Genomic DNA, 23,257 nt, shown 5'->3' on the forward strand with positions numbered 1-23,257 from the left:
GAAAAGGATCTTTCAGAATGTGTTGTGCTGTTGTTGTTCTTGTTGTGTGATTTAGGAGATTATTGCACACAACTTATCCTAACTTGTCCCCGATGGGATATTTGTGTGTTTAACTGTCAATGACGGATCTTACCACATTCTCCTCTGGCTGGGTGTATGCAGCCCATGTGTAACCTGAACTTGTCCTGTGGCTTTTCAAGAACGTGATTTCCCAGTCGTTGAAAATCCACGGGAGACACAAGCAAACACCCTCAACAGGTGGCCATCCAGCCTCAGTTTAAAAACCTCCAAAGGAGGAGACCTCACCACCCTCCGAGGGAGAATCTTCCACTATCGGACAGCTCTTACTATCAGGAATTTCCTCCAAATGTTCAGCTGAAATCTCTTTTCCTGTAGTTTGAATCCACTGCTCTGGGTCCTAGTCTCTGGAGCAGCAAGAAACAAGCTTGCCGCACCCTCAGCATGACATCCCTTCAAATACTTAAACAGGGCTATCATATCACTCCTTAACCTTTTCTTCTCCAGACTAAACATACTCTGCTCCCTAAGTTGCTCCTCATAGGGCTTGATGGTTTCCAGATCTTGCAAGATTTTGGTTGCCCTCCTCTGGACATGCTCCAATGGTCACCTCTCTGTCTTCTCTTCTCCAAGCTAAGTCAGGTGTTTTCAATGCCTGAAGTACAATTCACCAGAGAGAAGGAAGGTTTACTGAAGGCATATTAAGCCCCCTGGGTGGAAATATCCCCAGAGACTCACCTCGCTCCACACCAGCATGGTGCCAAAGACCACCTGCAGCCCATCAAAGAAGTTGTCCCCAATCACAATGACAGTGGCACCGCCTGTGGTCCAGCCTTCGCTGGGGCTGATGGCTTTGATGCAAGGTGTCGCTGCTTCAGGTGGGAAGGGGAGAGATAAGGCAAAGCATCAGGGGACTTGGGTGAGAAAACACAGCAGGAAACACAAGGCAAGGATGGTGGGGTGATGATGATCATCAAAGGAAAAGCCAAAAGTGATGGGGTGGAGAAGAAGGCCTGGAGAGAAGAGCCACATGGGTCACCGATGTATAATGGAGGGAAGGAGATACAAAACAGGCAGGATGCCTGAGAGCTAAACAAGACTCAGTGATAGGCAAAAGGATGGGGAACGAACAAGCTTTTGGAGAAATAGAGGGGAGAAACTAGGAGAAGAAAGGGAAAGCTGGTTCTTCTTCTTCTTCTTAATTGAGAGCCTAAAGAAGGGGTGGAAAGAGTGTGGCCCACAAGCCATATGTGGCTCCAGCACTTCTCTTTTGCAGCCCCTGAAGTCCTCTACCAATCCCCCCAAACCCAAGCCAGGCGTCCCCCATTCTATGTTTATGCATTTTATTTTTCTGCTCCAAGTGCAGTACCTTACATTTCTCTGTGTAAGGTACATTTCTCATTTTGTTAGTTTTGGTCCAGCTTTCTTGTCTATTCAGGTCATTTTGAATTTTGATCCTGTCCTCAGGAGTATTAGCTATTCCTCCTAATTTGGTATCATCTGCAAATTTGATAAGTATGCCCCCAATTCTGTCATCCAGGTCATTGATAAAGATGTTGAATAGCCCTGGGCCCAGGACAGAAGCCCACTGGACACCCCACTGGTCACTTCTCTCCAGAACGAAGAAAAGGAGCCATTGCTGAGCACCCGTTGGGTTCAGCTGGTCTCTCAAGCAAAGTATGCAAGAGAGAGGGGAAGCCATGTACACCAATCATCAATCCATCAATCACCTCACTGTGATTTTAAATAGTTTTTGAAAGATCTTTGGAAGAGCTTCCTAGAAATAAGAGAACCTATCAGACCTCCTAAATATTAAATAATTTGACAGAGTTTCCACATCTGCTGCAGTTTCCAAAGACTTGAGAATCTGCCAGTGTTCCCAAAGATTATAGACTCTGCCAGAGATCACACACATTTCATTTCTGCTGCTAAAAGTTTTCATGCCTAGAATGGAGACTTGGGCAACCAGAATGTTAGAAAATAAGGAAAATGAGAACGACAATTTGCCAGCGCAACTATCTGCCACTTTAGTTAATGTAATGTGAAACTATTTTGCATGTTACTACTGTCACAGGACCAGTGCGTCTACAAACATTATAAGAGGTGTGAAATAATTTAACAAAGTTGTCTTATCCCAAAACTATGCTGTTCTCTGTATTCAGAAAAGAACTTCTTGGGCATTTTCTTTTTTCTTTATTATTCTATGAACACACTGGAACCACAGGACTCAAAAATGAAACTGGGCTTCCTTGGCTTGTAGGCTCCCCAATTAAAACGTCCCCCTGCTGATAAAAATTTGCTCACACCAATTAAGTAGCTAAAAAGCTTTCGTTGATTCTCAGTTGAAGTGATTAATCATCACAGCCCAACTGATTACTTAAAATTTAGAGAGAGAAAGGGAGTCTCTGAATAATTTATGGCAAGATGGAAAGATTTTGGGGCAGAACTCAGAGAAGTTGCTTTTGGGGTCTACAAGGGGAGTTGGAGTCCCCAGGTGTGACTTTTCCAAATTCAGAAACTGTAGTCCAGAAAAATAACTCTTCCAAGTTGTGGCCATTAACTAGGATTTGTCAATTCAGGCATCACGCTAAACCTTGTTTGGTTGGTAAAACCAAATTATAGTCTGATTTCTGCTTTCCTCGATAACCAGAAACCATGGCTTGTCATTTTGGACATCAAGCTTCCTTAACCATGGCTTGAGAGAGCAACAGGCAATTGGCACAGCAGAGGCATCCATTAAGAATCATCACCAGAAGTCACTTTTGAGTGTGACTTCTGGCAAGACTGTTTTTCATTTTGGGGTGTGTATGTGTGGTGCTTTGGAGGCTGGGGTTAATAAGAAGGGGAAACTAACTCACTGGGACTTGTGTTATGCTGTTTTCCTGGCATTTGTGGGTGGGGCCCCCCAAGGAAATTGGAAGGAGGTTGCAGACCTCTAAGGAACTGTGGGGGGGCTGGGGAAGGGTCAAACATGGTCATGCACCGTATTTACCCATTCCTTGAGCCCTTTCATGTTACACAATTATAGCACTGACATTCCACATTCCATTCCTGTGGAATCCTGGGATTTGAAGTTTGGGGAAACACTAGAGGTCTCTGGTAGGGAAGTCTTAAATCCCAGGACTCCACAGGATGGAATCACAGCAGTTAAAGAAGAATCATAAAAGTTTATCACACTGGGGAAAATCAGGGGGAAATTAGGGGTTTAAACCGTCATTATCCCAGGAAAGTCATGCGATCGTGGGAAGATTTTCACACACATCGTAATCAAAGAGGATTTCCCCATGAATGATTTGTTATCTTTAATTGCGACGACGTGTGAAAATCTTCACCGCGATCTCGCACAACTTTCACGGGATAATGACAGTTTAAACCCCTGCCTTTCCTCCATTTTCCCTCTGTGATAAAGTCCATAGAGTCAAAGAGTTGGAAGAGACCCCAAGGGACATCCAATCCAATCTTATACTGCCATGCAGAAATATACAATCAAAGCCACTTCCGACAGATGGCCATCCAGCCTCTGTTCAAAAACCTCCAAAGAAGGAGAGTCCACCATACTCTGAGACAGCAACACATTCCACTGTCAAACAGCTCTTCCCAATGTTTAGGTGGACTCTGTTTTCCTGTAGTTTAAATTACAGCATGACAATTGTGTAATGTGAAAAAGGCCCTGGTTTACAATGATCCATGACTTGATCCTTCTTGTAAGACAGCCTTCTTACTGGGCCTTGAATTCCCATTGTGCTTTCTTATGGGGCATGTACCTTCAGAAGGGTCCAGCCTCCGTGCCCGGCGTCCGTGCTTGGAGTTGTTATGCACAAACATGTTATCGGAAACTGCAAGGACATGACCGTCCACATTCACCGTCGTCGACACCACTACCTGAGGGGATGAAAGGCCAGGGAGGTGTTAAAGAAGACAAAGCAACATTAAAATTACAAGAATAATAAGAATAAAAATAAGAAGAATGCAATGCACTGTGGGGGAATCAGGCAACGCATCCAATGACTCTTCATTTTTAAGGGACATTGCCAAGTATATGAGGTTATGTCTGCCCCATTGAATCTCTCATGAAATGATTCCAAACTACTAACACATTAGAATAATATAATGAACTATCAGTAGTTACCCTCAGATGTGATGATTTGGGGGTTTAATAGTTGAAATAACAAATCTTAGGTTCATTGATGAAATTCTGAATGACTGAGCAATAGCAAATTAATTTTTAACACACTGTCTCCCAATATTGAGACCATCTAACTCAATCAAATGAGTTGATTTTCTTTCCATTTGCTTTCTTCACTGTCCAGCGCTTACATCCATACATAGTGATGGAAGAATATAATGGCTTGGACAATTCTAACTTTAGTGCTCAGATGTGTATCTTTACTCTTTAGAATCTTTTCTAGCTCTTTCATGGCTGCCCTTCCCATTCTTAAGTCTTCTTCTTATCTCTTGACTGCAATCTCCATCCTGAAAAATATTTGATCCAAGGTATGAGAAATCTTTAAATATTTCCATTTCTTCATTGTCGAAGTTGAATTTATGTAGATCCTCCAAGGTCATCATTTTAGTTTTCTTTATGTTCAGTGACAAGCTTGCTTTGCACTTTCTTCCTTGATCTTCTTCAGCAATTATTCCAAGTCTATGATGTTTTCTACTAGTAGTACAGTATCATCTATGTATCTTAGACTGTTGATATGCCTTCCTCCTATCTTTACTCCTCCTTCTTCTACATCTAATCCTGCTCTTTGCATGATATTTTCTGCATACAAGTTGAACAAGTAGGTTGCAGCCTTGCAATTATTATTATTATTATTATTCCAGCCTTGGAATAATAATAGCTTTAGCTTTACCCTGCCTCTTTGTCAAAAAGACAATCGAGGCAGGGAACTGTTCGGTTTATCCATATTCTGTTCTAACAAGGGACTCTTGTCCTTGGAAGTTATACACAACCAGAAAAAGAAATAATAATAATAATAATAATAATAATAAATTTAATTCCCCCCATTTCTCTTCAAGGCTCAAGATGGGGTACAACATGAGAAAATACAAAACACAAAAAAGAAAACACATAAAACCAACAGTTAAATGACAATACTATAAAATCACTAAAATACAATCATATAATACATTCTTTAAAATATACCAATTAAAAGTCATGATTTAAAATTGATGGGCTGGGCCTGTCGGAAGGGATGTCTATCTTCAATGCTGTTTTAAATGCCATCAGCGTATTCTGCTGTCGAATCTCTTCTGGCAGGTCATTCCACAATTTGTGGGAGGCTGAAGAAAATGTCCTCTGGGATGGAGGACTGGATTTCCAAAAGCATGCATGGGAGCAGCTGTCCAGAGCCATGGGAAGTTCCTCTTTTTTGGAGGGGGGGGTACAACTCTCAGAATGGCCAGGTACTCCATAAAATGAACTCATGCTCAGCATCTAACATACTTGCAATGTATGATTTACAAGAGGAAGAATTTGTCTTTGTTTTTAAACCAGTCAGCCATGCCTTTCTAGTTCTATGACGGAAAAGGAGTGCTCCTCTTTGTCTCATTCTGTGTGAGGATGTGTAACAGGACCTTCTCACTTGTGGCACCCCAGTCAGGGAATGCCCTCCCCTTACATGTGTGATTGAAACCAATGTGAGTTTCATTCTGGCACCAACTAAAAACACAGCCTTTTATTAAAGTCTTTGCGGGGGGTGCTTAATGATTTTGTCTAGTTCATACATTTACATGGTTCTTGTATGTTGTTGTTATGTGCCTTCAAGACATTTCTGACTTATGGCAACCCTAAGGCAAACCTATCATTGGGTTTTCTCTGCAAGATTTGTTAAGAGGAGGTTTGCCATTGCCTTCCCTTAGAATCATAGAATTGGAAGGGATCCCAAGGGCCATCCATCCCAACCCTGTTCTGCCATGCAGGAACTCTCAATCAAAGCATCCCCGACAGATGGCCATCCAGCCTCTGCTTAAAGACCTCCAAAGAAGGAGGCTGAGACTGTGTGAATTGCCCAAGGTCAGCCAGTGGGTTTTATGGCTGAGCTGGGAATCAAACCCTGGTCTCCAGAGCCATAGTCCAGCACTCAAACCACTATGCCATGCTGGGTCTTCTTCCCTGTTTTAATTTTTTTTGCACAGTTTAATACTGTATGTAAATTAGTTTGTACTTGTTCATATTTTGAAGTGCTTTACATTTGAAATTTGATTTTTCTGCATGCCAACCTCAGAGCGTGTAGTATGGGATAAGACATATTTTGATACTGTGTGTAAAATAAAAGAAATATAAGAATCCAATAATAATAATAATATAATAAAATTTTATTTGTATACCGCCCTTCTGAAAATCAGGGCGGTGAACAACAGTAAATAACAATACAAATAAGCCTGTAATGGGAGACTCAGAAGGGCTGACAAAGACCACATTTGGACTGTGGGTTGTTGGGGAAAGGAGGGACTCTCCAGGCGTCAACAAGCACCGACTGGGTCGGTGGCTTCCTCATCAGGTTCCTCTCCTAACGATATGGTAATTGTGACATTTTTACATGATTAACAGCCATCCCAATTTGCATACTGAGGGGGCCAGGCCCTGGCGGAGCCGACGATCACACCCACCTTGATGAGTGAACACAACACAGCCTGAACACAACACAGATGCTGCTGTTACTGTGGGTGCAAGGAGAAGAGGGAAGCGCCCTTTAAGGGATATGCCTGAGTCTGGGGGGCAGAGGGTAAAGGACCCTCCCCCAAGGAACTGCAACGCATCTGGACTGCAGTAACAGTGCATTGCAAGAATGGTGTTATGCTGTCCTATTGGCATCCAATTGTCATGTTTATCCTTCTCTCTTCTTGCTACTGTTAATGGTACCTTGCCTTCCCCCAGGGCTGGACTCCAAGCCAACTTACCAAATTCAAGCAGATACAGATACAAGCTCATTTCAAAACCTAGGCCCTTTCTACAAGGGCCAGGAAACTACAGAGGGTGGCAAGCAGTATCCTGGACTGCAAGTAACCCAACCTGCACCCACTGCCCTCCATTCCCACACTGTGACGGCTGTTTGCACAGGTGTCCCACTGAGCTGCGGGATGTATCCACCACCATTACAGGTTGCTCGCTTCTGAGGTCTGAACAAGTGATGTAGGGGATGCATGGAAACAAAGCCACAAAGAAGACCCAATGGGGCTGTTGGAAAAGAACAGGGGGATCCACACAGGATTGTGCCGAAGGGGATCTCACCTGGAACCGTCGCATATCTCGGGGATTCCCAGCATTTTTCAGGCAGTTCTGGTTACATTTGAGGAAGAACTTGAGGAAAAATCTAGAAACAGAAGGGAAAAAAATGGAGATCTATCTGTCTACCTTTAAATATTTTATATCTTACTTTTTCCCAACATGGCGCCCAAGAAGGATCACACAATAGATTACAACAAAACAAAGGTATGCTTGTTAATAAAGCAGATATGTTCATGGGCATTACATCTTTAACAAAATATTTGGCACCAGAGGCACCCTCCCAAAAAACCCGCATAGGAATAGGGAAAGGGTTCTCACAGCACAGAAAAAGAAAAGCAGTTCACATCCTAGCAATCATTTTTGAATTTACAAGAACAGTTGGCCCCTGTAACCACAGATTCCTTATCCAAGGACTCAACCATCCATGGCTAACCTGTTATATAAGGGACATCATTTTTCTACTTGTATTTGATGGGAACTGAGCATCTATGGATTTTGGTATCCACAGGGGATCCTGGAACCAAACCCCAGCAGATACTGAAGGATCGCTGTAATAATATATATGTGTGAAATGAACAACAACAACAACACAACAATAACACAGTTCAGGGAAGCCTTACATAAATAAGCCAAGACACATTAATCTTGTACAGACCACTTGAAAGCTTTTTCCAAAATACATCCAAAATATGTGACATTTTCTTTCGTTGGTCTTTGCTTTTCTTATGATTTCCACTTTGCAGGCCAAGGGTCTATGCTTTTTAATATACTATGAATAGTTGGTGAAGCAGTCTTATTTGCACTCCCCTCTTTTTTCAGTTTATCCAATGGCAGCTGCCGTTTACCTTGCTTGTTGCAGACAGGCTCACACAACTACAGTAGCATCCGCTAGAGAAAAATCACACTCTTTCCCAGCACAAACTTTGTTTATTGCATTGTTTACTAAACACACAGTGCTGCAACCTGACAGTGGAAGTCTGCATTTCTCCAACCCTCCTTCAGCATCCTCCCAATGCTGATGCTGGTAAAAGATTCTTCCAGCTAGACAGAGGATGAGAAGAAAACAGAGACTGATCAGACATAAAAAGATTTTGTTAAAAAAGGAAACTGTTTTGTAAATGTGACCAGAGAGGCCGGATACAGTGTGGTGGTTTACAAGCTATGCTGATGTGGCATTGTGAATTGGGTTTGATTGCAGACAAAGGCACCCAATTCTAGGAATTGTTGGGTGAGCGAAGGATCTTTAACCGCATTCTCCACACACTCACCAAAAACATTTCCCAGAATTCTTAGCAGGGGAATTGTCACAATTAAACTGCATGAAACAAGAACAAAGCTGTAGTTTGGACAGGTCCTCTGTGTGTGAAATTACTGGTACAACTACAAGATGTATCAGTCCTATAAGTTATTCAACTGGGATGCAGTCCAAAGCAAAGATGCAAAGAAGTTGCCTGATCAGTAACTGATCAGTAATCTGTTCAATACCTTTGGCCTGGTACATACCGCCAATAAGCAGCATACTAGGGCTGATACTAGGGTTAGGGACCATGCGGCAACTGCATGGTCCCTAACCCTAGTATGTACTGGTGCCGTTGTGACGTAAGTGCCAATAGGCCATGCGTCGCTTACATCATGAGTGCGCCAATGGCGCACTCACAACGTCCCTGTGGCGCCGTAGAGAGAACCTGGAAATAACCGGGTTCTTTTTGCTCCACAGTGATGGTGTGGCATTTGGGGGTTGTGTCGTCCCTGCAGAGCAAAAACAGGCACCAGCAGGCTGCCGTTTCTCGGCAGTCTGTCCCAGGCCTAAGATTTCAGCTTGCTTAGTCACAAGTTGTCAGGACCAGGTGGGTCACTTGGCCTGGAAATGACATGGATGTGGCCACTAGGTGGAACTGGAGCAGAGGTTACTACAGTTCAAGTGGCAGGTGTGTGAGTCAGCATTTGGAAGCTGAGCATCACTGGATGTCTGATGCAACGTGTAGGTCAAGTCAGCCAGCAGTGCGTCATGGGCAATGGTATGATGCAACCTGCACTGGGGATGAAACCAGCAAGGTTTCATTGGTGGCATGGCTATCACATGACTTCACGGAAGACCATCTACATAAGGGAGAAGGTGACTATCTCCGTTGTTGGGTTGTTGAGGTCGGTGGCTGGCAAAGCACTTTGTTTGTATATAGAGCTGTGAGTATCCAAGATGGCTGTCTGGTACTCTGTGCAATCTTGTAAATAGCTTGCAACAAGTGATTAAAGCCCTCGTATTCGAGAGAGCCTTGCTGTCCAGCAGTGTTATTTCTTCAACCTGGGAGCTCAAGGCTGGTCAGCCTGCGTGGGAGGTATTTTTCCTTCTCAGCCTGAAGCCTTTGAAGACATCTCTCCAAGAGCCTTCTTGAGGCGTCTTGCCTGCGTGGATCAACTCTGCACGTGGTCATAGTGGACACAGCGTGTCTCTCTACGCCCCAACACAAGTTTCTCTCAGAGAGAAAAAAAGGCAACATAAACCAATGGATTCAACTTAGAGTCCCCTAAAACATTAGGAAGTCTTTCTTTAGTGGAAGGAGTGTTTGGTGTGGTGCAGTGATTTGAGCAATGGACTGCGACTCTGGAGACCAGGGTTCGATTCTCAGCTCGGCCATGAAACCTACTGGGTGACTTTGGGCAAGTCACGCTCTCTCAGCCTCAGAGGAAGGCAAGGGCAAACCTACTCTGAACAAATCTTGCCAAGAAAAACCCATGATAGACTTGTCTTAGGGTGGCCATAAGTCAGAAATGACTTGAAGGCATGTAACAACAGCAACATGAACACTGTCCAGCTCGTGCCCCAGTAAGTAAAACCATCCAGCCTGTGGCCATGCATACACTTCAGCTTCCCATCCTTCTGACTCAAAGTCCTTGCAAAACTGACACACAGACACAGAGTTGGGTTCCCTCCCTTGTATTCCTGATTTCTGTGCTGTCCCTTTAAGCCACTCCTGGAATGCATCCTTCTCTGCTTAAGAGGGTATTGATTGGTAACTGATCCCTGAGGCAGCTAATGGGCTATATTGCTTCAGAGGACGATCAATCAGGGAATACTAGCCTGGGAGATATCTGAGCCCAGCAGGAAAGGATGGGGTGGGCAAGGTCCGGGGGGGGGGGAACAGAAGGAGGGAGGGTGGTAGGAAGGTTTTTGCAGGATACTGATAATTTATCAGAGCCTCAGAGGCACATCTGGCTCCTTCCAGAAGATGCATCACCATTTGAGAACCATTGCCTTAAGTGGATTCACCTACTGATGTGAAAGCCACCAATCCCCACTAGATTACAAGCGTGTTTACCTGCATGGCAGAATGGAGAGGGACTGGGTGACCCTTGTGGTCTCTCCCAACTCTTTGATTCTACAAGACTCTAGGTCTCCTTTGGAGCTCCAAGTGCCCTGGTTTTATCCTTTGAACAGCAGTTTAACAGCTTGGGGAAAGAATTTAAGGGACCATTACACACAGAAACTCTCATATCCGGCCAATACGGCCACTGCCTGGGGAATTCTGGGAGCTGTAGCCCTCAGCATGTAAATTTTCTGAGCTCGGTCCAGCACTTAGAAATGAAGCAAGTAGTAGGTTCGATTCCCAGCTCATCCATGAAACCCAGAGATGGGGCCGTGGCAGTTAAAGTGGTGTCATGGCAGGGCTAAATGTGTATAGGCAGCACTGATGATTAAGAGTATAAAATCCTTGAAACATTTCCTTCCTTCCTCTGTAAAGCATAATATTCCACAACAGCTGGGCAACGTATTGGATTCCTATAAGTCCTAACAATCATAAGATGTGTCTACACTGTAGAAATAATGCAGTTTGACCTCACTTTAAGTGTTGTAGCTCCACTCTATGGAATCCTGTGATCTGTAGTTTTACAAGGTCTTTTAGCCTTCTCTGCCAAAGAGTGCCTCACCAAACTACAAATCCCAGCATCCTGTCAGATGGAGCCATAGCAGTAAAGTGGTGCCCTAGTTGTACAAAGAAATGGATCTTGCTTTAAATCTTATGATGTCCTTTTATACGGGGAAAACCAAAATAGCTAAGATTCTGCATCAGGGTTGCACAGCACAAATCTATGCCATGTGGAATTATACATCCCTTGTGCTTCACAGCTCTTGTGTTGAATGCCAGGGTTGAGAATCTGAAGGCACAACCATATATGAATGCACATCCCTGCGCAATGCACAGTGCTCCTCCATGCATAATATGCACCCATGTGCAATGGTTCAGCATGCAAACTCTGCTTCCTCAATCTTGAAAGGAAAATAGATATTTTGCTTCAGGCCAACATTTCTAACCACGTACGCACACACATAGGGAGATCAATGGGATTCTGGTCATGGGGTGATAGTCAATAGAATCACAGAGTTGGAAGAGACCACAAGGGCAATCCAGTCCAACCCCCTGCCATGCAGGAATACACAATGACTAGAAAGAGTCCCAGATGGTGTGCATCGCTATGCACGGAACAGAACAGTCATGGGAAGAACATAGAGCACACAGCAATGTGGGGCATCCACATCTCTGATGCCAGTGATTCATAGGACTGGGGAAACGTGGGGGGAGAGTAGGATGAGTGAGGTGCGCAAAGGGAAGAAGAAGCGGCGAAAAGCTCCCAAGAAGATGGATGGAAGCCAGAATGTATGATCCATTCTCCGACAGTGTTCCAGGCTGATGAAATATTTAGGATGCTTGTGTAGGGTCCTATAATTGTCATCCTAGCATAAATAATTAAAGGGCAGCAGCCGGTGTGTGTGTGTGTGTGTCTGAGAGCACTCTGGAGAAGCTTGGAATGGATGGGAACAGAGGCAAATCTTGCTCTAACACACATCCTGCCTCTGAAGAAATGGTATCACAAGCAGCAAGGGAAAATACCCCAAACTGCACCGAATTTGCAAACCCACATGGCTCACACTTGGACATTTTGCATGTTCATGGCAAAGCAAAAACTTTGTTCATGGCAAAGCAAAAACTGTTCTCTTTCCTCAGCCCTGACCTGCTAGCTTTTAGTCTCACAAACCTGGAGCAAAGAATAGATAGACAAACAGACATCTCTTTGGCTTGATAGAGGAGCAATGATGGCATGCTTACATCTACCCTCACAGTTCCCATAAGCAGCGGTGGAAATAGGGGGGATGCCCAGATATAGGGGAGGCTAGTGGTCTCCGCGTCAGTGCAGCAGTGAAGCCACTCCAGGATTTAAACTGAATTTTAAAGGAGCAATCCAAGGTGCTGAACCCTTCTGTCAAAACAGGTCCAGTGACTTCTTTGAACTTTAGACTAAAGCGCAGAGTGGATTTACTACTTTGTAGATTTGGAGCCTGCTAGCCAATACTGACCAGTATCAGAAGCACAAAACAGTGGGATGCTGGGGGGGGGGAATCAAACATCCTTGGGCCAAATCTCAAATTGGAAGTAATGTGACATCGCTTCTTGCCACACTAGGAGTGATGGTTAAGCCTAATGAAGGAAGGAATGGCCCTGGCCCTTTTGATAGTTGCCTGCTGTTGGCTTGCACCATGTTTTCTCAATCCTGGAGCATTTCTACAATTATAGAGCTATGATTCCACTTTTAACTTCCATTGAATTCTGGGGATGGGAGTGTAGGAATGGGGCATTTAGAATTCTTAGCCAGAGAGCTTTAGTATCTCATTAAACTACAAATCCCAGGATCATGGGGTTTTCCCAGGACACAGCCATGGCAATGCTTTAATCATGTAGTGTGAAAGGCCCCTGGTTCCATTCCTGCCTGCCTGCTCAGTTGCTAATCCTCCATAATCCCCACAATTCCCATATCTCCATAATTCTTCACATCCTTATCTCTTTGCATGCTCCCAATAAGACAGCAAAACAAACAGTCCAGCGTCTAGGGTCATTTTTTTTTCAGACTCTTGGATACTTGTCAAAAGTTGTTTTTGTTGTTGTTGTTTTGGAGCACAGACTGATTCAGTTTTGTTTCTGGTAAAAAGATAGCAACCTGTTTTCAACCTAGTGTGTATTTTGAAAGAGTGCATCTAACACAATAGTTCCCAGACTTTGGTGCTCCAGATGTTTTGGACTTCATCTCCCAGAATTCTTGACTGTTGGCCATTGGACCAAAGTTTGGGAATCACTGGTCTAACACGTGCGCATAAAATAGGCTCAATTAGATAAAGCACTAACCCAGTCTAACCCAAGTTCATCAAGGCTCCACACCTTGCAGATGTGTTGAGACTATAAATGTCATAACACTGGCCAGCACAGCTGACAGCCATGCTGGCTGAGGATGATGGGAGTTATCATTTGCACATTTGGAGGTTGGCAGGTTGGAAAAGTTCAACTCTTAAGAAAACACCTGGCCATCCTTATTTTCATTTAAAACTGATACAAGCTCAAGTGCATCTTGGCCTCCATTACATCTAGCTAGGAACACAATACTATGAGAATGGCAATTTGCTGTACAAATGACCTGCTGGCTACATGGAGCACACAAAACCCTTGTTGCAACAGCTCCACTGAATACCAGTCCATTTCCAGGCACAATTCCAAATGCAGGTGTTGAATTATCAATTCTGAAGTCCAGGTTATTTGAGGACCATATTCTCTGTGTGTAAATTATTACCCCATTCATAAAAAAAGGAAACAGCAAAAGACTGCAGCAAAATTATGCTCAAAATTCTGCAACATAAGACTCAGTCATACTCAGTCATACATGGAGAAAGAAACTGCAGAAGAGCAAGCGAGGTTCAGGAAAGGAAAAGGCACTAGGAACCACATTGCAGACATGCAATGGCTAAAGGAGTGCACCAAGGAATTCCAAAAGAAAATCAGCAAATGCTTTATAGACTATAGCAAAGCTTTTGACTTTAGGAGCTATGGAATGCTCCTACAGATATGGAAGTGCCAATACATCTGATAGTCCTGATGAGAAATGTGTTCTTAGGACAAGAATCAACTATTAGAACAGAATATGGAGAAACAGAATAGATCCCAATTGGCAAAAGGGTCAGACAAGGCTGCACATTATCACCCTATTTGTTCAACTTCTTTGCAGAAAATAGCATACATACAAAGATCAGGTTTTGACTCAGAAGAAGAAGGAGTAAAGACAGGAGGAAGAAACACCAACAATAAAAATGAATGACACCATACTAATGGCGGAAAACATCATAACTTAGAACAGTTACTTAGAAGGTCAAGGAAGAAAGTGGAAAGGCAGGCTTAATGCTGAACATAAAAGAAAACAAAACATAATGACCATGGAGGATCTATATAAATTCAACCTAGACTATGAGGAAATTGCAATAGTTAAGGGTTTCCCATATCTTGGATCAAATATTGTTTTAACTGCTTTTATTTTATTTTTGATAGTCTAGACTTTTAAACTTTTGAATTTTGTGAATTTATAAATATGGGTTTGTTTCTTGTTGTTTTAAAAAAACCTGTTATACGCTGCATTGATCTGAGAAAACAGTGGGATGTAAGTAAGAGCCAGCATGATGCAATGGCTTGAGTGTGGACTATGATGACCACAGTTCAAATCTCCACTTGTTCAGGGGGACCCACTAAGTGACCTTGGGCAAGTCACACTCTCTCAGCCTCAGAGGAAGGCAAAGGCAACCCCCCCCCCCTTTCTGAACAAATCTTGCCAAGAAAATCCTGTGATAAGTCAGAAATGGCAAGAAGACAGTATAATTTTTAAAACACAATAAAACATGGCATTGGTATGTCAAAAATGTAAACTCCTTATAACAGGCCATTCAAAACAGGCCCAGTGTTGGTCCGTGAGGAAGGCGCAGCCTCCAGACCATGGGAAAAAGAACCCACAAAAAGCAGGTTCTTCTTGCAACGGCATTATGACATCGCAGTGCGTCAATGGCGCACTCGTGACATCAGAATGGCACCGTGACATTATGTGTCCAGCACGTAATGATGGTGGCGCCCATTTGTACAGGTCGCCGCCATTTTGACGCCCTCGTTACATGCGAGGGGCATCTAGAAGCGCCGCCCCTCGCATGTGATGAGGGCGTCCTTCCACATCCATCTGGAGTGGGCCAAAGATACGATATTAGAAATGTAAAACTCTTAAAAACATACCACAATAAATATTGCAATAAGAAGTCTCCCTGGGTGTAATTGCACATTAAAAGCCTTGTTGTTGTTGGGTGCCTTCATGTAATTTCTGACTTCTGGTGAGCCTAAGGTGAACCTATGATGGAGTTTTCTGGGGTTGAGAGTCTGTGACTTGCCCAAGGTCACCTAGCGGATTTCCATGGCCAAGCAGGGACTCAAACTCTGGCCTCCAAAGTCATAGTCCAATGCTCAAACCATGGCACCACACTTAAAAGGCTGCTGGAAAAGAAAAAATGTTGCGTGTCGGAAAATGGAAAGCAAAGAGGAGCCTGAACTAGCCTCTTGCAGAAGGGAGTTCCAAAGTTTCAGCACAATTACCGCAGAGTCCCACTATTTGCAGGATCACAGCAAGCTCATGTGAATGTCCCACCAGATGCCCTCATGTCCTTTAAAAACTAAAGAAACTATTGGGACCAAACCAGAGGACCACAAGGACGAGGAAAAAGGACCTCCGTGCCACATTCCTTATTTTTCCATTTATTATTTTATAAAAGAGAGAAAGAAAGAACCTTTGGAGGTTAATCACAAGAGTGAAACAATCTCAAGGAACAAGAGATGCTGACTTAAAAATCCTGGTTGGCTGGAGTTCCTGCTCTCCTTGCAGGTGGTAATCAAGGAAAGGAAGGAATGCAGAAGGGAGGAGGAGGAAAAATAGGTAGATATATATATCTCAGAGGGAGAGGGAGGATGAGTGAAGGGGGGGAGAGGGAAGGGGAAAGTTACCCCTCCCCATTGCAAGATTGACAGCGAGACAACAACCCCTCCCTTTCGGCCCCCCAACTCTGCCATGGCCACTGTCCTCTCCTCTGGGGCCACCGACTTTGAGTAAGAGACAAGAGAAAGAAATAATAATAAACAGGCGTCGGACTCCTTCACCTCCTTAAGCAGCGGCGGCGGCATGCGCAGGCCCAGGGAGTTAAAAATAAAGACAATGTGCATACATTAGCATCCATAATGCACAACTCTCCCCATTTAATATGCAAATTTCCAGCTACGCTGCCGAACACCTTCTGTTCTGAGCGCATAAATTTGAATTTGCAATTAGAATAATCTTGTATAATTAATGAAAAGCGTCAATTTTAGCTCCTAAGTAATTTGATTAACATGTTGATAGGGCACTTATCGGGCTCTCTAAACCAGAGGGGCTGGGCGTCACACAAGAACGAGGGGATGAGAGAGAGAAAAAGAGGGAGATGGACAAAGTAGAGAAAGGATGAGAGTAGAGAGGTGGAGAGCAGGAGAAAGACCCCAACCCCAGTATAAGCAACTTCCTCTGAAACTGAAGGAATGCTTAGATCACAGAATCATAGAGTTGGAAGAGACTGCAAGGGCCACCCAGTCCAACCCCATTCTGCCATGCAGGAACTCTCAATCAAAGCATCCCCATTGACAGATGGCCATCCAGCCTCTGCTTAAAGACCTCCAAGGAAGGAGACTCCACTACTGTCCAAGGGAGTGTGTTCCACTGTCAAACAGCCCTTACTCTCAGGAAGTTCCTCCTAATGTTGAGGTGGAATCTCTTTTCCTGCAGCTTGCATCCATTGCTCCGGGTCCTAGTCTCTGGAGCAACTGAAAACAAGTCAGCTCCCTCCTCAGTATGACATCCCTTCAAGTATTTAAACAGGGCTATCATATCACCTCTTAACCTTCTCTTCTCCAGGCTAAATATCCTCAGCTCCTTAAGTCGTTACTCATAGGACATGGTTTCCAGACCTTTCACCATTTTAGTTGCCCTCCTTCGGACACGTTCCAGTTTTTCAACATCCTTTTTAAATTGTGGTGCCCAGAACTGGACGCAATATTCCAGAGTAGAGTGGCACTATTACTTCCCTTGATCTAGATACTATACGTTTACTGATGCAGCCTAAAATCGTATTGGCATTGTTAGCTGCCGCATCGCACTGTTCACTCATGTTCAACTTGTGGTCTACTTGGACTCCTAGATCCCTTTCACATGTAGTTTCATTCAGCCAGGTGTCCCCCATCCTATCTGTGCATTTCATTTTTCCGCCCTAAGTGCAGTACCTTACATTTCTCCCTGTTGAAGTTCATTTTGTTAGCTGTGGCCCAACTTTCTAGTTTATTCAGGTCATTTTGAATTTTGATCCTGTCCTCTGGGGTGTTAGCTACTCCTCCTAATTTGGTGTTATCTGCAAATTTGATAAGTATGCTCCTAATTCTGTCATCTAAGTCGTTGATGAAGATGTTGAATAGCACTGGGCCCCCACTGGTCACTTCTCTCCAGGATGAAAGTTTTGTGGAGAGAGTGGGGAGAGCAGATGAATCCAGAGATGAGAAAGAGAAAAAGTGAGATCCCACGTCCAGATTACACAGTGGAACATATCTGAAGTTATGTAGTAATTGTGGTATACAACCATTGGGTTGGATGGCAATGTTGTTCCACTGAATACACAACAAAATGTCATGCACAAATGGATGCACATCTCTTCATGTGACTGCACATCGGTCTCTATAATTCTAGGCTTTCTCAGTAGGAATGTAGTGTTTAAATAGAGGGAAATAATAGTGCCATTCTATTCTCCTTTTGTCAGACTTCACATGGAAAACTGTGTCCCCATTCTGGACACCACAAGTCAAAAGGGATGTGGACAATCTGGAGCATGTCCAGAGGAGGGCAACCAAAATGATGAAAGGCTTGGAAGCCATAAAGCCCTAGGAGGAGGTACTTAGGGAACAGGCTATGCTTAGCCTGGAGAAGAGAAAGTTAAGAGGGGACATGATAGCCCTGTCATGTTGAGGATGGAGGAAGCTTGCTTTCTGCTACTCCAGAGACTAGGACCAGGAACAATGGATGCAAATTACAGGAAAAGAGATTCCACCTCAACATTAGGAGGAACATCCTGACAGTAAGGGCTGTCCAACACACTCCCTAGGAGAGTGTTGGAGTCTCCTTCTTTGGAAGTTTTTAAACAGAGGTTGGGTGGCCATCTGTCACTGAAAGTGCTTTGAATGTGTATGGCAAAATGGAGTTGGAGTGGACAACCCTGGGGATCTCTTCCAGCTCTAGCATTCTATAATAGCACCAAATGCAGAACGATGCTTCCCTTTTTCTCTCTGTTCATGCATGCTCAGTAGGGGATTCTGGGTGCAGCTGTTGTTTACCTTCCTGTTGTTCGCAGGCAACCATGGCTACTGTAGGAATGGCCAGAGAAGGATTCCAGTTTTTCCCAGCTCAAACTTTATTGCATTGTTTACATTTAAGCACTGAAGTAAATTCAGGGAATGGGCAGCTATGAAAGAACTAGACAAAATCCTAAAGTGTAAAGATATACAGCTGAACATTAAAGTTAGAATTGTCCAAACTCTTGTACAGTGGAACCTCGCCTTATGTGGGGGATCCGTTCTGGACCCCCCCACGTAAGGCGAATTCCATCTATGCTCGAGACTATTCAAGTGAATGGGGCTTGTGTGCCACCCCTTGCGCACTGCGCACTCCCTCACAGCTTGAGCACATATGCTCAAAGCTGCTTATAACGTGGGTGCACTGTATTCCCTCTCACCCTATGCAGATGCAAGAGCTGGATAGTGAAGAAAGCAGATAGGAAGAAAATCAATTCATTGGAGATGTGGTGCTGGAGAAAATTGCTGAGGACACTGCAGATGGCCAAAAAGACGCACAAATGGGTCCTGGAACAGATTAAGCCAGAACTCTCCCTGGAAGCTAAAATGGCTAAACTGAAGCTGTCATACTTGGGCCACATAATGAGAAGGTACAACTCATTAGGAAAGACAATAATGCTGGGAATGGTAGAGGGCAGTAGAAAGAGAGGAAGACCGCATGACAGATGGATGGACTCTATTAAGAAGGTCATGAGTGTGAGTTTGCAAGACCTGAGCAGGGAGGTAGAGGATGGGGGCGCTTGGAAATGTCTCATTCACAGGATTGCCATGAACTGAGATCAGCTTGAAGGCAGCTAACAACAACAAACCTCAGACACACTGCTGCAACTGGGCACCACCAGTCCCAGTAAATTATCCTCATCATTGCCGCCACCACCACCATTTAGCGAGCACCCGTGAGGAAGTGTTCTCAAGCTGTGAGCAGTTTGATACAGGCATGTGTTCAGCACTTCCAGAGCACTGATCTCTATCCTCAAAATATGCTCAGCACCTTGGATAGCTCCTTGTTTGTACTAAAACCCATAGTGGATTCACCATCCCAGTGACATGGGAGCAACAGGCCACCACTGTATGTGTGAACAGGCTTGTTTTGAGTTAAGGAATCCATCCGGCATATCCTCCCTGCTTGGTTCCAAACCAGACTCACAGTTGTGGAAGATGATCTTTTGCTGTTGTTGTTAACTGCCCTCAAGTCAATGCCGACATATGGTGACCCTCTGAATGAAACATCTCCAAGACCCCCTGTTCTTCGCTGCTCTGCTTAGGTCCTGTACATTCAGACCCTTGACCTCCCTAATTGAGTCTATCCATCTAACTTTTGTTGCCTTCCTCTTTTTCTCCTGCCCTCCACCTTACCTAAACTGAATTTCCTGGACTTTAAATCCATTGTTTGTCCATGTTTTCATCCTGCCCAGGATAGAAAGGGTGTGTGTGTGTTAAGATGTGTGTCTGAGACCCATCTGAAGGAGAAGCTGAAATATCAGTACATACAATGGTCACTGGCCAGACAGACCTTAATAGGTTTGATTCTTCTCCTCCTAATCTCCCCACTGGCTTGTCAATCCCCATTCTTTTCCGTCAGCCACCGGCTGCCTCTCGGGTGGGGTGAGTGACAGGCAGACTTTCCCAAGATACTGGGCCCCTGTGGCAGTTGCGCCGATACTATCGCGGTGGACAAAAGCCAGGGAAATGTCAGTGTGTTATCACAGCATCCTGACCGCCACCAGGATGTGCCAAAAAGGGAGGTCCTTTCTCTTCCCACTGGCCCATTGTCCAACTGATGGAGAAAGTGACTTTTACAAACACATGCACGCGCGCACACACACACGAAAGAAGAGGGGTAATGTCACACAAACGCTTTCTCTGTGAGCCAAGGGAGGGGTTTGCTGTGTTGATACAAGGGATGGGTAGACACATTTCTTCTAGTGTGGACCAGAAATAGCCCAGAAATCCCTGACATCCTCTGAAAGCGAATAACGTTTGCCTAGAGTAGATGTAAACCATTTCTCTGGCAAAAGAGGTATCACTGGAAGGCACTAGACCTGAAGGTTACAGCCCATGATGCAAATGTGCTATGCACCATCAAGTCAACGTTGGGCTATTAAAACAATAGGATTTATCTATGCTTTGTCTCTTTATTCAACAAATGATTGAATGGGTTCGCTCTTTCTTGTTATTTGCCATCAGGTCAGCTTCGACTTATGGCAATCCTATGAATCAGACAATTCCAAGGGCTCCTGTTATTAACAATCCAGCTCAGCTGTGGCTTTTTTTTTTTTTTTTACTTCGTTAATTTATCTGTAATGTTTTCCTGCTACTTTCCACTTTTCCTAGCATTATTTGTTTCCAGTGAGTCACTGGAATATGTCCAGAGTACATCCAAAGGACAATAGCCTCTGTTTGCTCATTTTGGTTTCTAGTAAGAACTCTGGTTTGATTTGGTTTTGTCGTTGTTGTGGCATTAAGTCAGATTTGACAATATAGAGACATTATGAATGAGATACTTCCAAGAAACCCTACTTTTAATAGGCTTGCTCAGGTCTTGTAAACTAAGGGCCAGGGCTTCTTTGATTGAGTCAAACCATCTGCAATGTGATCTTCCTCTTTTCTTATTATCTTCAGCATTACATACCAATATCATCATTTCTAGTGAGTCATGTTGTCTCAGTATGACAGCCCCGGTTTAGTCATTTTGGCTTCTAGTGAGAACTCAAGCTTGATTTACACTCTAAAACCCTTTATTTGTCTTTTTGGCAGTGCATGATAACTGTAAAAATTCTCTTCCAACACCATATTTCAAATAAGTTGATCTTTCTCCTGTCAGATTTCTTCACTGTTCAGCTTTCATAACTGTACACACAAGTGAGAAATATTATGTCATGGATGATCCTGACTTTGGTATCTAGAGATACACTAATTTGTTCTAGGATCCATTTACTTGTCTTTGTCATGGTCCAGCTATGCTTAATTGCTGTGTTTGGGCATGTGAGTTAAGAAGGTTAAGGGGCGATATGGTAGCCCTGTTTAAGTATTTGAAGGGGTGTCACATTGAGGATGGAGCAAGCTTGTTTTCCTCGGCTCAAGATTAGAACACGGAACAATGGATGCAAGCTACAGCAAAAGAGATTCCGCAATAACATTAGGAGGAACATCTTGATAGTAAGAGTTATCCTTCGGAAGGTGGTGGAGTCTCCTTCCTTGGAGGTTTTTAAACAGAGGCTGGATGGCCATCTGTCAATGGGAATGCTTTGATTGAGAGTTCCTGCATGGCAGAAGAAGTGGGTTGGACTGGATCAGGGCCCTTGTGGTTTCTTCTAACTATGATTCTAAGGGATGATGGGTTATGTTATCTTATTGTTGTTGATGGGGAAAGAAAAAAATATTGTGTCTCAATAGTAGCCTGCGATAAGGAGCAGAAGTGTGGGGAGGACTACGGTTATTCTTGTGGAAAAGCTAGATCTTGGGAGCAGGGCGATGGGGAGAAAAAAGGAGTTCCTGTGTTCCTGGGGTGGAGTTAGCCTGTACATTACAGTCTCCCAGTCAGCTTCAAGGTTTCTGCGCTACAGTACTTTCAACATGTGGCCTAAATGTTTAAATAGCCATTCAGACTTCATTTTGAGTCCTAAAGATTCCAGGGGGTCAATAAATGAAGCCATTCCTTTAATGAGAATTCCATGGCATTTTGGTGACCCCTTACCTGTCGATGATAACAGGGTCGGAAGGCGTCTCGTTGCGGTTCCCGCAGCTTTTCTTATCACAGCAACGGCTGGAAGGACCAAAGGGACAAAAAGAGGGAAATCAGAAAGGAACACAAACCTCAAGCCCTCTAAGATGCTGCTGTAACCCCAACCCAGCCCTGGAATCAGGATTAATAGGGAATTACATTTCAAAAAGTAATTTGTTCCCATTATATGTCATTTTAGCTTTTGGGAAATAATCAGTTCCCATTGCGATGTTGGAGAAAAGTAACTTGTTTCTTATGTTTGTTTATTAGATATCCTGTTTTTCTCGCAATATGTTCTCACCAAAAATTTGGTTCACACCACAGATGGAAACAAAGTACAGTTTAAAAACAATCATTGCTGTAAAAGAACTTAAAATGACATGTTATCCTTTTTGTTTAAAAAAAGCATTTATTTGGAACAGTTTTAAAGCACATCAAACCATCGGTTTGTTTTGTGTTGTTACATTCCCCTTCTGTTACTTTCTGGAGAGGAAAAAAATCTTGCAGGATTTAAAAAAGGACAGCGTAAAACTTGAACAGCTCCTGTCAACAATACCTTGAGAAATGCCCATTCGCAATGTTACTCTTAGCAGGAATAAAATAACCTTACTTCTGCTTTGGAAATGTAACTCGGTTAACACTCTTTTTACAAGAAAAAGGTGAGTAGTTGCTGATAACTAAGTAGCTTTCCATGTGTTCCTTCCAAGCTCTGTCAAGAGCAAAGCAACCCTTCCACAATCTTTAAAAAGTGCCATGGCGGTATTCAAAGATCTCAGGATCACTGGATCCATCAAGTCTCCTGTTGACTTATGGAGACCCTATGAATTTTATAAGGTTTTCTTATTCAAGGAATACTCAAGAGACGTTTTTGCTTGTTCCCTTCTCTGTAATATACTCTGCAGCACCTGGTATTCATTGACGGTCTCCCATTAAAGTACTAACAAAGCCCAACCCTGCTTAGCTTCCAAGATCAGATGGGATCTGGTGCCTTTAGTACTCCTTGGAAAAAAGTGG

The 23,257-nt window shown here is 43.7% G+C and overlaps 1 protein-coding gene across 1 annotated transcript in view; it reads right to left on the reverse strand.

Annotated features, from left to right (window-relative positions):
* LOC121931197 (transcription factor COE3-like) overlaps positions 1-23,257 on the reverse strand; it is a 151,542-nt gene that overhangs the window by 38,538 nt on the left and 89,747 nt on the right. The window contains 4 exon segments of the mRNA XM_042468647.1: positions 757-890; positions 3,783-3,900; positions 7,256-7,337; positions 22,217-22,285. Of these exon segments, the coding sequence (XP_042324581.1) occupies positions 757-890; positions 3,783-3,900; positions 7,256-7,337; positions 22,217-22,285 (403 nt within the window).

The sequence above is a fragment of the Sceloporus undulatus genome, chromosome 5 (assembly GCF_019175285.1).
Source record: "Sceloporus undulatus isolate JIND9_A2432 ecotype Alabama chromosome 5, SceUnd_v1.1, whole genome shotgun sequence".
Lineage (NCBI taxonomy): Eukaryota > Metazoa > Chordata > Lepidosauria > Squamata > Phrynosomatidae > Sceloporus > Sceloporus undulatus.